The 16,515-nt window shown below is 38.5% G+C and overlaps 1 protein-coding gene across 1 annotated transcript; it reads right to left on the reverse strand.

The window, feature by feature from the left end:
* Positions 1 to 769: 769 nt before the first annotated feature.
* On the reverse strand, positions 770 to 14,712 carry cd44b (CD44 molecule (IN blood group) b). The gene is made up of 8 exons (XM_072385538.1): positions 14,345 to 14,712; positions 5,704 to 5,869; positions 5,301 to 5,443; positions 5,104 to 5,163; positions 3,787 to 4,221; positions 2,985 to 3,077; positions 2,785 to 2,863; positions 770 to 2,639 (listed from the first exon to the last, which is right to left on the reverse strand). Exons 1-8 carry the CDS (start codon positions 14,409 to 14,411, stop codon positions 2,429 to 2,431), a joined length of 1,254 nt encoding a protein of 417 aa, XP_072241639.1. The 5' UTR covers positions 14,412 to 14,712; the 3' UTR covers positions 770 to 2,428.
* Between the last annotated feature and the right edge of the window lie 1,803 nt (positions 14,713 to 16,515).

Consider the following 16,515-nt stretch of genomic DNA (forward strand, 5'->3'; position numbering starts at 1 on the left):
AATAATCTCAGGCCATTCTTCATTGAGGGAAACCCAATAATGATTTTTTAACAAACACATCCAGCAAAACCAGGTTCAGAGGACAACATTCTGCCTCAGATGGTTGGCAGAAGAGGATTGCCATCATCAAGTTATTTCAAAACACACCGCTGCTACTTTTACTTATTTGAATAATCTGAATACTTCTCCCACCTTGAATGATTACACAAAGGCAATCTTTTTGCATCTGAAAACATTACCGAATCCGCAATTTGATATTACCTTCTGATATTTTGTCTTTTAAAGACACAATATGATGTAAAGGACAGTAAACTGTTTACAGGTAGTTTTGCCATTGATATCTACAAGTTACAACTAAGTTTGGTAACTTTCAAGATTGAGGGCATGCTACTGGAAGTTTTATAATGTGAGATGCTCCATTAATATATTATACACCATACTGTAGAGCCTAGAGGGGGCTAGAGTGAGAGGTAATGAATGCATGTTTATTAAAACAGCTGTTGCTCATTTCCATCAGTTTGATGACTTTCCATACAGCGTGAAGGATGGAAGGATGCCATCGATATCTTTCAAAATGTCTGTCTTTGTCTCACTCTTTGTTTCCTGCGTTAACGTGTTCTCGCCCCCCGACCTCAGTGCCATGGAAACCTCACTTCCTCTTATGATAGAGCAATGTAACCACTTGCATTTTCTGTCATGCCATTCATTCACTGCTTTTTGTCTGCACACTTACAAAGTAATCAGTGAGAGAACACCACGTACCAGCATATCTATATCTATACACATTTATTGCATTCATGGCTTTACAAATCTTTTCAGCAACATCTTTTGTTAATGCGTCATCAAACCTGCCTAGACTAGTACATTTGCTACTTCTCCTAAAAGCAGAGCTAAAGAGGGAAAAATGGAACAAGTCTGGAAAAATGTGTAAGCAATAACTGTATATAATTCAGCTTTATATTGGAAACCAGGCAAAAAAAAATTGGCTGTTGACATGACGCAATGTTTAATGTAATCTGCCTATGACAAGGTCAGTAGAAAATTGCAGCATTTCCTTTACATGTTTGAACATAAAGAGCAAATGGTTTGCGCGAACACACAAGCTTTAATCATAACATCCCCATCCCTCTGGGAGCATACAGACAGTGTTGTCGCTGTTTCTTTCTCACATAGAAGCATTTAACATTGCTGTGTATCTACAGCACATGGGCCTCTCAAAATCAGATGTGTTATTTAGTCCAGTATCTACTTTTAATCCCCCCATCAATCAATGTCAAAATTTGCTTTCAGAATAATTAATGTGCTAAAGACACCATTTAAATATTTCTTTTGCTCCTTCTTTTTCCTAGTCTGCTTATACACTGTGAATATAATATGTATACATCATCGGTATAAGTGTTATTATCCTCAGGATAACATCGATATCAGCAAATTCCCATACCCAACATAATATTAATCGACGTCGGTCGTGCATAAATTGCACAATTTTGGAATTCATACATCAAGCTGTTTCATAAAATATACACTTTACTTCGAGTATTGCAAAATCCATTCAGAAACATTTACCTCTGAGGTTCACGTTCTAATTAAATAAGTCACATTCCTTCACTCGAAGGGGACATCACCCCTTCCTACCAAATAACAAAAGCACTGGCAGCTATTACAAGGTCTATTTCAAAGATATACAGTATATACAAAGTGAGAAAAAGAGAATATAAGCGGCTTAGTTCAATATAGTGACATCACAAGTTTTCTTGAAACTGGAAAACCCAAATTTCAGTCCACAAGCAATGTCTGAAGTATGCACAGGAAACAACAGTAATCCAATCAAACAAACAGGAAAACACCTGGGATTGTTCTTTCAAAATTCTCAAATAAAATGAAAAAATCAAAAAGATCTTATTGCTGATTGATCATCTCCCATCTAAGTCAAACACTGAAACATTCCATAATTCATCTCATGTACAAAAAGAAGGGTAATTTGTAATTTTGTAACTAATACGTTCGTTTCAAATCGTCATGCCCCACCCCACACCCCTGGAACCTACACCTAACCCATTGTCAACGGAGCATGCAAATTCCTAAACAGACACAAAAGACATTCCCGCACCCTGCTCAGCGCCTCTCAGCCCTAACTAAACTGACACACTGGACAAACAAAATGCTGTACATGCTGATTTTAGAGACCTGGTTCCACTGAAAGGCAACAGCTTCAGTACAGGCCTGTTTACCTAAGTCTGACAAAATCTCTTAATAAGACACTCATACACTTATACCCAGTGTTCATACAGTGCTGGCCTAAAAAAAACAGTTTACCAACCCAGTGTTTGGAGCCCCAAACCTAACCTGTCTACTCTCCCAACTGTCATCTCACTATGTGTCACCTCCTCTCAACTGGCTCCTTCCCACCTGCATCTATTTCTGACCCTCACGCCTCTTTATCTGGAGACTCTTCTAGTTTGATCACGGTGAACTCCTCTCTGTTGCCATTCTCCTGGATATTCTCCTTGTTCATAAGGGTCACCATTTCCTGTTCTCTATCCTGGTTGTGGGAACTGGATGCTGCCGCTGCTGCTGCCCCGTTACCCTCGCCGCCATCTTTGGCTGTGATCATCAGGGTTTGCTGCCTGCCACACCAGCTGCAAAATCATATCCAGACACATTATTTTTCTACTTGCTTCTGTCATCCTTCAGTCTGCAGGAAACTATGTGAACACTGGTACACTGTCAGCATTTAGAAGCATGATAAATGATGGCTTCAGGAGAATCAAAGCCATCGAATACCTTTTTCTTTTGGCGACAGCCGCACATACAAGAAGAATAGCAGCAACTGCCACAATAACTCCAATAATTACCAGCCAGTCTGGGGAGAGAAGACAGATCTAAATAATTGACCATATGAAAACTGAGTCAGAAATAAGGGTATTATTTGACCGCAGTAACTATATACTTTAAGGAGTTTGAGGTATTTGAGAAGTGCTTACTTGAAGAACTGCTGCTCTTCTGTTGATCATTCTCAGGTACAGCAGGAACCAGAACCCTTCCCTTGCCATTAGGCACTATGGAGTCATTTGGGACTGCATACACATAAAATAAAGGGTATCTTTTAGAGTACAGGCCATTCAATAATATGTTAAACTAGGAAGTCAAGTCACTCAGAAGGAAATTTCAAACACTGCTTTTATCTTAAATTGCATTAAATCATATTTGTATTTTCCTGTATCTGCTGGCAATGTGTCACTATGTCGCACATATTAATACTTCTTTCATCCTCACTTTAAATGAAAAAAGGTCTGATTTCATCTGAAGTTTAGTTTGAACTTGCACTCTAAATATGTTTCAACCAACACAAGGGGGCGTTCTATGTTCTTAAAGTTACTTCAATCCCTCTGAAACCTGTTGTGTCTGATGTCATGATGTGCTGCTCTTATTACAGCATGTTATCATGAAATGATGATACAAATTAACTGGTCTTTATTCTAACCCTTTATTATTGCCATATTTTTAGATATATAGATGGTAGATCACACGGCAAGTTACTTTACAGTCAATACACTCTAAACATTACTGTAGAGTTAAGTGAACACATTATTTTTTTCATACTATACTTTTTCTTTAATGTCAAAGAAGTGTTTTTTTTTTTTTTTATTAGATGGCTAGTGCGCCAGAAGAGGGGTATTGTACTCTCAGGTGATATTCTACTCAAATCCTGAATACTATGGTGAGCTGAGATTATGCACTGTGTATTTGCTCACTGATAGCAGCCTTGTTGTGAGTTTCCCTTACACTCTGCCGTGGCTTCTTCTCCATCAGGCTGTGCGTTCCTATTTGGTGGCTCATTTTCAGCAGGACCTTGTGTTTCTTCTGGCACTCCAACAGGTGTTATTGGATAGGCTCCGCCCTCCTCAGTGAGAGCTGGCTGCATCCCAGATCCAGCTGTAATGTCGAGGTCCACAGGAGTGAAATTGGAACTCACAGTAGTGCTGCCGTTACCTCCAAAGGAGTTTCCCTCATCAGGAACATCGGTGGAAGCTTCAGGATTCTCTATTCTCTGAGTAATAGCTGGTGTTGCTTTTAGCTCTATCGTCTCCCCCAGTACACCTTCTGCAGGGGCAGCTCTGGTGTAAGTAAACTCGCTATCAGAACCATCGTGTGGTTCTGGATCTGACTCTGCCTTTGTTTCTGTTGTAGTTGAGGCCTGAGGCTCTGGTAAGGTCCCATCTGTTTGAAGAATAAAACTGGCTATTATTGTCACAATAACTTTTAGATTTAAATTGTCAGCGCATATCATGATATCATTTTAGAATTGTGTTAGTTCTATCTTTTTGTCATGCCACCAAAATGTATACATATTTACCCAATATTTTTGGGTGACTTATTCTCAGACTATTATGCCATGATATAGAGTGTAGCTAAATTACTATAAAAAACACCTTGGTAGACTGTAGAATCAGAGATAAACATGAGAAATATGACTTTACTATAGCTGCAGTTCCCTTGCAAATACAGTATAGAATAAAAAGCTAGTCATATCTTGTTCAGGCATTTTACATGGTGTCCCATCCACACATTCTGTCCTACAGAAGACCTATTTTTGTCAGTATGGATTCAGAAATCATTATTTAGTGCTTCCTGTATTTATTTGAAGGGTGACACACAACTTAATAACAAGCAGTGAAAAGTGCCACACATGCATGGAGTCAGAAATATGAAATTCAAGTGGATAGAAAAGTGATCTTTGATAATCAATCATGGCTGTAAAATTTGACCTCTCCCAGCAGTATTCTAGCTCAGCCACAGACAATTTGGGTTTACCTCATGTTCCACCTTAGGTAGCAAAGCCAGGGCCTGAGAGGATGTTGGAGTTGACAGTGGGTATGAGGTAATTTGGTAACTAGACCAAGGTTTTTTACTGTACAGGGTTTCCTCTTGTTTGCCTTGCCTGCTGCTTTTCAAAAAATTGTGCAACCGTACAATAAGACCTACCATGTTAATTTCATTATAGATACTAAACATGAACACATACAGCGACAGATAGCCCTCTTTATTCTCTTTGCGGTTTGATTGTCTTACAGTGAGGGGAGGGTGAAACTGTATACTGACCTGGTGCATCTGAGAGTATGTTTAGTGTGAAGTTCTTTGTGCAGTTTATCTCAAGCCCAGCTGGCACCAGAAGAAGCAGGAAAAGATCATTATCATAATGGAGAAACCATTCATAAAGTTTATGTACTGTCAACTGCAAACTGACATCATGATTTGCAGATAAACTGTAATGGACTACATCCTGACGACAAACTCACCATTGTCCTCATAGCAGTAGACATCAAAGAGCTGTGCAGCATCTACATGGGAATTAATGATAAGCCCAGTCATGTTCTTTGCACAGTTTTCATGATGCTTCTGTCTGAGGATTGCGGTGTTCCCGTCGCTGATCCAACCATGTCTGAACAGAACAACATTTTATTTAGGAACCATGAAAATATGAGGATATACAATGCAGTCTCTCCTCATGTTGCCAGAAACTTAGAGACAAATAAAATTGAGGAAGAGATGGTGGTTTAATGAAACTGCAATTTCTAGTTAATGCAAGTGCAAGTATTAGATATAAAGTATTAGAAAACATTTCAAAAGAATTAATTTAAGAAAAATCCTGTTCACAACATTTTGCACAAATGATTATAGGACATTGACTTGTAGTTTCACCTGCAGGTTTGCATGCTTTTATTATAGGCCATCTGGACTTGCTCTTGACTTGCCATGGTGCTGTCCAGCTGCTTACACACCTTTGAAGCCATGTCAAAGTTCAGAGAGTGACGGTCTTCCCCCTCCGCCAAAAATACACCAGCAATGCTGCAGCTGCGGGAATTCACTACAAGTAAATATAGAGAAATATGCAATATGGTCATTCATTAGTTTGGGAAAGGAAACATTACATAGCTAAGATTTAGATTTTAGAGGTTATGGCAACAAATACATGTTTCTTTTTTCAATCAGTGGGGACTTGTTCTATTCAGCTGAGAATAAATCTAGTTATTTATGTGGTCAAGACAATTTGTGTGGTCAACAATAACCGACTTAGATTTAATCAATCGATATCAAGAACTTTAACAAAGAATTTACAGTATTAAGGCAGGGACATGATCAGAGTGGTCACAAGTCCCATTTATTCATTCAACTGTGTGCACCACAACATTCCATTATCTGGGTATTTCAGTTCTGTTACTTACACCTTGTCCTACACTAAAACTTCTTCCCACATTAGCTACCTTCATACTTTGTACTTCATACTTCATACTTTATGAACGTATCCATTTGTTCAGTTCTCTTGTATCGAGGCCTCACTCTGAACATATCTGTATGTTTAATTTAACGTTAAAGAGTAATATTTCTTCTGATCAGTTTGTAATCTCAGTACAGTTTGAAAGAAGCTTCCAGAGCGTCTCTCCAAATTTCCCAGCAAATACAAATATGTGACAGCGCCTTGACTTTCAAAATAATGACTTATTATTATTACTGAGCAAATGTGTGCAGTTGTACAATTTTTGTAGATATGTATACAGTTTGGACACATTTTTTTGGTTTATTAACAAAAATCATGACCAAATAATCAACTTTCTTACATTCATACTTTTTTTTTTAAAGCATTGTACCAAAAACCAGATAATATGTATGCAGGTGCATGTGGCTACATATAATACTGTACACCCTGAGATGAAATTATCGATATCGATATTCATTATTTACTGAAGTGATAATCACATAGTATTATCATCGAAACTGGCAGCTGGGACAGCTTCTAACTATTCTTTGTTAAAACCTTCTGCACCGTGTAAACAGGTGATCTGCTCAACTACAAAACATGTTAAATTATCAGTTTTTGTTGATTAAGTAACTGTTACAGTGAAAAAAGTGGAGCAGAGTGGTTTTCGTGTATGTTTTAGTCGAATTTTACAAATTTTACAGCTGACCCATACCTCTTAAGTGTTGCTGTTAGTTGAAAACATTGACGCTTTGTTAATACAGAGGTTAATGATTCTCTAAGCCTGTGTATTCTGTCCTGCAAATGAAGGAGAATGGCCCTGTTTGTTGAAGCGTGAAAAGCTGACAAAGCAAAGTGTGCTTATGGACAAACTATAATATCCTTTTCACACAGGTAATATTTTTATGTCATAACAAGTTGATTTGATATCAATGAAGAAATCAGGAATAGACCAAAAAATAAGGGCAGCATTTGGATTTTGAGAGAATTCATATCCTCACTGAACTGGTGTTTTATTGTTTCAACTAGCTGTTTGTCTAACTTTCATGAATGGAGTGAAGTATTTTGATTGATTGTGACAGTTTTTCATAGAAGCATTCAAGGAAAATTGTTGGGTTTAGGTTGCAATAATGGCACTAAAAAAAAAACAATTCAGTCTGGTCACGAGTCCAGTGTCTGTGTCATGTGATCCCATTTGCTTGAATTTGCCTGAGATCCTTCAGGACATGGAAATGGAAAAAAAAAAGAAGAAATGTTAGCAAATTAATCGGCAACAATTTTCCCTGCACATGGTAACCTCTCCTTTGAAAATTTGCCACTTGTGCTGCATACACAAAAAAATTGCAATGGTTGAGGGTGGAATGAAATTAGTCATAGAATTTAAACACACAGAGACCATTTTTTTTCAGAGCAGGTGAATACTTGCAGCAAAAATAAAAGACAGACAGCAGGTGGAAACATTTCATTTTCAGTTTCTAATGAAGGACTTGATAAACAATCTAATCAGTGTAATGCTTTTATTCTGTGAAGTCTTCAGACAGTTGCTCAGAAAATACAACTGTACAAAAAATCACATGTCACTTTGAGATATCTTGAAATCTCTGTGTGCATGCAAAGAAAATGGAATAAAACCTATTTGCTTCTATGTTTGGTGTTTGTTTATAACTGCTACCATGGTGACACATTCACGGGTTGTGAGAGATGTGTTAGTCACACAGCAACATCAGACAGGAAAAGAGAACATATTTAGCATAATTTCTGATAGCTGAGCTTCTTGAAGTAAAGTGCATAAGATAAGTATAAAATATCAGCATGAAGTCTCACATTGACAGCATATTCTGAGCAAATAAAGTTCAAAGCTAACAATGGGAGACTCAAAAGGCTCACTGCAAACAGCAAAGCCAGTATCTGTAATGCTATAGTATTTGAAAGAAATTTGATCATCATAATTTTTTTTATTATTATTTGTTTTGGCAGATATAACTAAAGAGGAACTATAACCAACGCCCTAATTTTTTCAGGATGCACTAAATGACTGTGACATTAGTTCCTACTGCACGTCCGCAACTTCTAAATAAAGCAACCCTTGTTATCACACTTATTACTATTTTTTAAGAAAGCTGATTTTTAAAGCATGAGATATGATAAAACCCCACCCACTTTTCCACTAACTGTCATGAGCAAACAGACCAAAAACAATAGCAGGAAGTTGAGTTTTCTTCAGTGAGAGGTAGTTGGGCAACAAGAGCCAGTTCCAGCAATGGTATCGTAAAGCAGTTTCATTATCATCACTTCTCCCTTTTGCACATACATATGCAAACACGCACCTGAAAGAACCTCAGCACAAGCCACCACATGTGGCTGGATCCCTCGCAGTGCAAGGGATTTAAATGGACAGGCTTGCAAACCAGCCCCAGAGAGATCAAAGGGAGCATAACTCACCATCAGGCTGACTTTAATCGGAGGAGTATACATTAGTATGCAGAGAGACCAGTCATGAGTGTCTTTATACAGTCCAAGACCTTGTTATTCCAAGGCGCTGACTCTCCCAAAAGCTCCATTGTCACCTAATGGAGTTGAAACCAAGGAGACTGAAAAGTCTGGCGACAGAGCCTTAAAGAAAGGGAGCTTTAATGCAGCATCTTGCCAAACCCTCCAGGTGCACGAGAAGTAATTGACAAGCCAGAGTCTACACTGTTTACTTCCCTATCTGTTTTCCCCGGCTCTCTCATTTTGTTTTGTTTTCTCTCAATACTCTCCGTTTGTCTTTTCTATGCCAGCAATAAAGTGCAATTTACCCCCCGTGTACATGTGCACAAACAAGCAGATCATATATGCACATGCTCTCAAAAACGCCACACTGGCTGATAACTTTGTCATGGCTTTGTAGAACCATGGCACAGCATATAGTTCAGCAACAAAAAAAAGTAGCACCATCTCGATATCAGCATTAATAACACACAGCACTGGCTTTTTTTGTCCTCTTATCTACATTCCCTCCTGTCTTTCCCAGGCACACTTTGCTGAAAATGTTTTCCCTTAAGCCATCAGAAAATATCATGAGGTTAAGAATGTCATGCTTGAACAGTGAACCTACTGTCTATTCCCCACTGCCACTATGACATCATGTTAGCCATAGTTCATCAACTGGTTTTGGAGAGAGACCTTGTTGCCATAACTCTCACAATGCTTCAGTGTCTTGCATTATCACACTTGAGACAAGCTGCGCTGTCAGCAGACACATCTTTCCCTCCACTGGTCACAACAATAGTCTGTCGGGCAAGCGGGACAGATGAAACATGAGATCTGGTGAAAATATGTATGTGTATATACACACACACACACACACACGCATACGTAAGCACAAAAAAACATACTGCCTGAAGGTCACAAAAGGACTTTCCCTAACTGATGTTCTCTCTTATATCTATTTCCAATCTAACCTCAAACATCTGCGCCTCCACCCAATGAATTCACTTTTGGCAGGTAAGCTCTTTCCAAACAGAACAGACTCACTTTACATTTTCTTCCTTTTGCAGGCTCAACGATCTCTTCAAAATTAAAAAGTAAATTCAAACAGATGATCAGTGATGAAACTTGACCTCCAGAATTCCTTTCAGACATTACAGTTTGGAAAGAAATGCCAGTGTAGTGAGAATGGCATTCTTTAAAAAAATGTGTTTACTGCAAAGGTCCTTTGCCTCTACTGATGGTTTTTCCAGCACATTGTCAAAACCAGAAAACTGTGCATATATGTTCATTTTGGTGCTGCTTTTTTGGAAGAGTTGTACATGAAGTTTCCAAGACTGGTTTAATAGGAATTGTAATTCAAATAAATGAAAATTAAGTGTGGTTATCAGGAGGCATCGTTATAACTTCTTTGGTCGCATTCATAATGGTGTCAGATCAGCTCAAGCATTCTCCAAAATCCAAAAAATAAACTCACCACCAGTTCTGAAGCCACATATTAGCCATTAAATATGAACTAAACTAATCTCCAGAAACAAATACTGGCAAATCAAAATGCGGAATCTGTACCCAAAAAAATAAGATTATCATATACATTCTGGTTGCCAAAGTGGTTCTGACCATAAGTATAGAATATCACCATGAAGTCTTACATTGAGAGCATATTCTGAGCAAATAAAGTTAAAAGCTGCTGCGTGCACAAAGAACTGCTTAAACCCATTCACATGACAGCAAGTTTCATAGCAGCACTGGTTAACAGCAAAAAGATGTTGCAGTTTCCTAAAAAAAAACCTTCAAAATTGTAAAATCATCAGCTATGAGAAAAAGAGAGCTGTTACATCTCAATACATCACCACATTCAGTGTCTCACTACGCCTTGCTACATGATGGTGTTTCTACTCGACTTCTCTCAATGCACATCATCACAGTTATTTTCTACATCTTGCTAAATATTCAACACTGCCTATTTGCTCACAAATGTTGATAGAGAAGAAGAGAGGATTAGGGGAAGGTGCTAATCTGTGGTCTAGGTTAGGTTAAGGAGTTTAAAACACATGGTAAGGTATATGACACATGTTTAGGTTTAAATTCTACAAAATACACGGTTAAGGTTATAAGAATGGTTCGGACTTACAAGCTATTCGTATTTACCATTCCCATCATGTTCATGTGGATGTTGCCAAACAGTAAATAACAACCATGGGGCACACCGTCATCTCACAATTTACAACCATGGATTGTGGCACTACTATTTTTGGAGGAGTGGACAAATATCTGTAACATTTTGTCTGGTGAGTCTGGGCTGTGTATGCAGTCATGTGGTGAGCAGAAGACACAGAACACTTAAGCTGAAACGGAACATTGAAATCATAAACTATAATCTGATAATGATTAAGTTTTTTATTAGCTTGAATAAAAAACAATCTCCTTTCAGACAATAACCATTGCACTGAGCACAAAGAACCTTTTTGTTTCAGGATGTCTAGCTAAAGTAGAAACCAAAAAATATTGGTTGTTGTTGCCAGAGGCATAAGCATTAGACGGCAGCCAAAGTGTTCCCTAGAGTGTGGTTAAAGTAATCTAGTCCTGCTAACTTTTCTTAAAGTGAAGAATTTTAAATGCATCTTTTTTATTTAAACTTTTCAAGATGATTAACTGGCGTACTTGTGATGTTATGATGTTGTATTCTTCTTGATTTCTGGTCATAATTAGGCGAATAAAGTAATTAAATGCTAATTTGTCAAATAAGTGTACCTTGATACTTTTCTTCTTCTGTTGTGAGTGAACAGAACCAATATGAAATATTGACTCAGACCATTTAGGCTACATGTTCACCAGCTGTCCCTTTAGGGGTCATTTCCATTCAGACTGTTGCCCATCATTGCTATAATCCTGATTTGTTCCCACATAATCTGACGAAATCTCTCCACATTTAAGTAGGAGTTGTCTGTCTTGTGATATTGGCAGTGCTCACATGTCAAATAATCACTACTAGAGAAAGTTAAAAGCAATTTTGGTTTCCTCTTACTCCTCTTAGTACACAGTTTTATTCTGGGTAACAAACTGTAAAATATCTATATGGTATATATACATCTTATTTATGTCTATACCAACAATCATACAGTCAGTCAATGTGCCTCTCCACATATCACTTTGTATGTCATTTTTGTATGTCACAAGTCCTTCCTCTGAAGTCTAAGTTGAGTCCCAAAACAACACTGGTGAGTCCAGTGTCAGGTCCCTTGGCCCAAAGTTTTGGTTTCAAGTCCTGAACAGATCAGTCAGGAAAAGATGTATGCAAAAGTTGCTTGGGTATTATACTAATGAGTATTGGCTAATTAACTATATCAATAAAGCAAATAGGGTAGTTTTTAATATTTGTGCATAGCAGTTGTTGCTGTGTTGGGTCATGTCTATCTTGCAGTGCCAAGTGTGTTTTTATTACATTTGTAAGATTTGATAAGGATGGATTTAAATCGTGCAAAGTTTCATCAAAATTACGAAATCCACAAATATGATGTGGCATTGCAGTCTTTCCTAACTTTTTAACTTGATAGAGAAATATATATCAGATATATTCTACCCATAGGTCTGATAAAAGTGAATTTGGAGACCATGTCCTGATTGAAGGTCCATCTGAGCTGTTTAAATAGCAACACAAAAACTCGGGTGGAAAAATCTCATAACAAAGGTTGTTGAATTATTTTTTTGGTGTAAAATTTTTCAAATGAAAGGGAAACTCCTTGAATTTAAGGTCAGTTGCTGAAGGGCAGAAAATACATAGAGGAGAGAAATCATACAAGATACTGGTTCAGGGTCATTCAGGGTAGTTGGTTTGTTGCAGAGGGTGCATTGGTAGAGCAAACACGTGTCTGGGAGTCCTCAGAGCCTATGCAGGCACAAGCCCTCTTTGTAAGGACCCTGTCCGTGGGGCCTTCTACTACCCCTCACCTTGAAAGAGGACACGGGGGCTTGCAGGACGGTTGCCAAAACCAAGGAGGCAAATTTGACTATGTTTGCAAGACGTGCAATATAAAGGTTGGCCCGTGTAAGAGCAAGTAAACCAAAGAGAAAGAAAGATTATTGAAGCAAAACATTTTTTTATTGTTTTTACAAGGGATAATCTAAATCTAACATGTTTATATGCTGGAAATTGAAAAGGCACGGAAACTCAAGTTTACAGATAGATAAAGATTAGATACAGGCATTGAAATGTTTAAACAGTGTATTTATAGCTTTTCATATCTCTTCATTATCTTCAGCTGTTTAGCTTTGTACTTAGTCATGAAGATGAGATAATGAGAAATTTTTGGAGATTTTTCCCTTAGTTATTTTATTTTATTTTTTAATCCAAATATCAAAATTTAGTAAATAATTTAGCTAAAACCAAATGGTTTCTCCTGTGGGTCAGAGGTCATGCAGTGACATATGAATTAAAACAGCTTAAATATGTATATATGTATATGCTGTACTGTATTTGCTATTGCATTTGTTGTTTTACTTTCTTTTTCCAGACAGAATCATTCATTGTCCATGAAGACAGCATTAAATTAATCTAATTTTAGTCAGTTCTGCTGTTAATGATGTGCTTCAGGCAAAAGGTTAAGTTCAAGGACTACATCCAGTCATAGATGAGTAGTAATCATCATGGAACACTTCAGCTGCCAGACAACAACTACTATAAACAGTCACACACACCCATATGACATATGCACATGCATAAAGCCCCCCCCCACACACACACACCACCACCACCACGCTGCTCCCACATGCACTGCACCTGAGCTGTCTGGGTACTCCCTTATTTGCCTTCAAATCCTGATCAAATTCATAGCTTGATGCTGATTGTTCTAGCTGCAGTGCCAGAGGGGAGTTTTTTGAAAAACCCGACCACCAGCTCTTCAGGGAACAAGACAGACAAACCTCAGACCTGTTTGATTCAGAACCAACTTCACCTCTGGAGACATATCGCTTCGAGCTACAAATCCAATCAAAACCTCCAGACAGAAATCACAAGTGAGAATGAGACAAAGAGTAAGAGGGAGACATTAGGGGGGAGAAAGCTAGTGTGATTGAAGAAGATCCTTTGTGTCACAGAGTAAAGGAGTGTAGCAAAAGATAAGGGGGTAAAAAATGCTTTACTTAAACCTCCAGCTTAAAAAAAGCTGCTTCTGAAAGCTACACTTATCATCCAAAACCATGATGAACAAGGTTTACTTGCCAGCTTGTGTATGAGACAGAGAGAGAGCGAGAGCGCCTGTCTTCTTTGTGTCTATCAGGCGTCTCAGACAGCCAGACATACAGTAAGCCTGTCTGGGCTGGTGTAGCACATGCTCTCTTACCGGTATCCACTCATCCATTCTACAAGCAGCAGCCTCAGCAGAGCCCTGCTTTTTTTCTTTCACCGGCTTCTCTTCACATGAGTACTCACTCATGTGCTCCACCAGGCTCAAGAGGGAAAGGAAACAAGAAAAAAGAAAAAAAACACTCTCTGGTCCTAAAACCTGATAACAAAAGAGAGTTGCTAGTCACACGACACAATTCATGCACATGGAAAAAAAAAAGAAAATCCCAATACAAAGAGCCCTCCACAGGTCAAAGGCACAATCTCCTCACCTTGAATTTGATCCGACCTGGATGAGGCCAGCAATACAAAGATGACCCCCGAGAGAAAAGTCCACATCTTGGGCAAAGCGTCTGGTGATGGCTGGGTGAGTAAAGGTGTGTAACAATCCTCCCCTGGTCCTGTCTTCCTTCTACAGTACCACGCGTGATGGCTGGTGTGTGTATGTGTGTGTGTGTGTGAGTGTGAAAGAGAGTCAATGAGTGGGAGAGAAGTAAAAGAAAAAAAAGAGACCTGGAACTGCTTTGGGTGTCTGGAAGCTGAATTGGATTTTGCTCCAACTTTTCTTTGCTCTGCTGGAGAGATACGGAGGCAAGTGGCACCCACGTAGAAGGGGAAGAGTGGTTCATGTCAGCACACACCCTTCTGCCTCTCCCACACTTGCCCCACCTCCCCTCCCGCCCCACCTCGCACAGACTTTTTTTTTTCACTCATATGCACTTTCTCTCTCCTCTTCTTGCCTCTACAGTTTGCAACGGTTGAGAAGAAGGTGATTCAGTCTGGCTTCTTATCCTCGTCTCCCTCTTTCCCTACCTCATTTTCTCCCCGATTCTTGCCACCCCCACTTCCTTTATTCATGTTCCTGACAACAACAGTTTCAGAGAGCCCATCTGGTCTTTTGTTCAATTCATCCGATTTTCTTGTCTTTGCTCCCTTGTGCTCTCTGTCATTCTCTCTATGGCTCAGTATGATCCTGGGCCACCAATAGGAAAACATTGAAAACTAAAAAATGTAAATTTTTTTTGTGGCTAACATCAGTTTTTAACATTGCTTTTATTGCTCAACATATAAATTCATCACAAAGAATATGCCAAAATGTATACAGATAAAAATCTGTTTGTCAGCTCCATAGCAAAGGAATTCTGCTCCGTGTTATCTAAAATATCTCAACAACCAGAGTTTCCACTTCCAGCATGGGAAGCTTGCCCCCACTCTTCCGGGTTTAACGTTTCACTTCATCAGGTGATAGATGAAGTTGCCTCAGGTTGCTGGAATCTCCCCAGCGACAACAGAACTTGTGCTGTCTACATGTGATTATGCAATATCTCAAGTAAACAACTGTGATATGAAAGCATGACCCGTACTCCATGATGCTGTGACTTAACTCCCAACAAGACGTGACAACTATCTATTGGCACAACATTGCCAGTTACTTTGTAGTCATGGGAATGGGACTCAAATAAACAGTGACCTGGCCCTTAGGTTCAACTGTTATAACAGTCATAACGCAACATTTTGTTTATATGATGACTTGATACATGGGAGACATCTGAATCTGTTACAGTTTTGGGCTAACCGTACCAAACAAAGATGCTAAATTTGTCCTACACTTAACCGTACATGTTTAAGTGTGTAACATTATCAAACTTCAATGCTTTTTACAACTCTGGGAAGGGAAAGACTGACCTCACTTATCCATACAGATTTGATGTTGGCAGCATTTAATGGCACAGGCTTATCTATTGTACCAATAGCGGTCTGGTAACAGGTGCTATTTTCAGCTTTGTTCACAATTGAAATGATTGAGTAATCGTTTGAGAAGGTGTAGATTCTTAGAATAAATGTCATATAAACACAACTGACATGCACACACAGACGTTTTTAGTCTTTTAGTCTAAAAAAACCCACTGCAATCAATTCGCAGACTGGCTTGGGGCTTAACTTACTCAAAGACCTCATACTATCCTCATTTAGAAGTGCATGGTTTTAGGTTGCGGTGTACTAAAGAGGGTTTTTTTATATATATATATATATATATATATATATATATATATATATGAAGCATCTTCTGCCACCTTCTGTAGAAGTAGCTCATTTAAGCTTTTTTGTCTTTAAAGCCCCCTTCTGAAAAGCTCTGTCTGATTGGTCAGCTGATTAAGGAAAACTGTACAAACTAAGGTTTCTTTTTTTAAGGATAATTGGAGCGATATTTTCTTCAGGAGAGAATAACTGCATTCGGTGTAGAATTTGGGCTTTGCAACTGAGCAGGTAAAAAAAACTATGGAATATACAGAAGGACAGGGGATGACCCAAAAGGCATATATTTTCCACACATTTCAACTTCTTTATTGTGTAAACATGATGACATTTGCCACTTAGCACTACACAAGTAAAAAAGTAAAGGAGGCAGCCAAAGAGTAGTTTTGACTCAATTTGGTTGCAA

Source organism: Leuresthes tenuis, unplaced genomic scaffold, assembly GCF_036924035.1.
Source record: "Leuresthes tenuis unplaced genomic scaffold, fLeuTen1.0.hap1 SCAF_5, whole genome shotgun sequence".
Taxonomy (NCBI): Eukaryota; Metazoa; Chordata; class Actinopteri; order Atheriniformes; family Atherinopsidae; genus Leuresthes; species Leuresthes tenuis.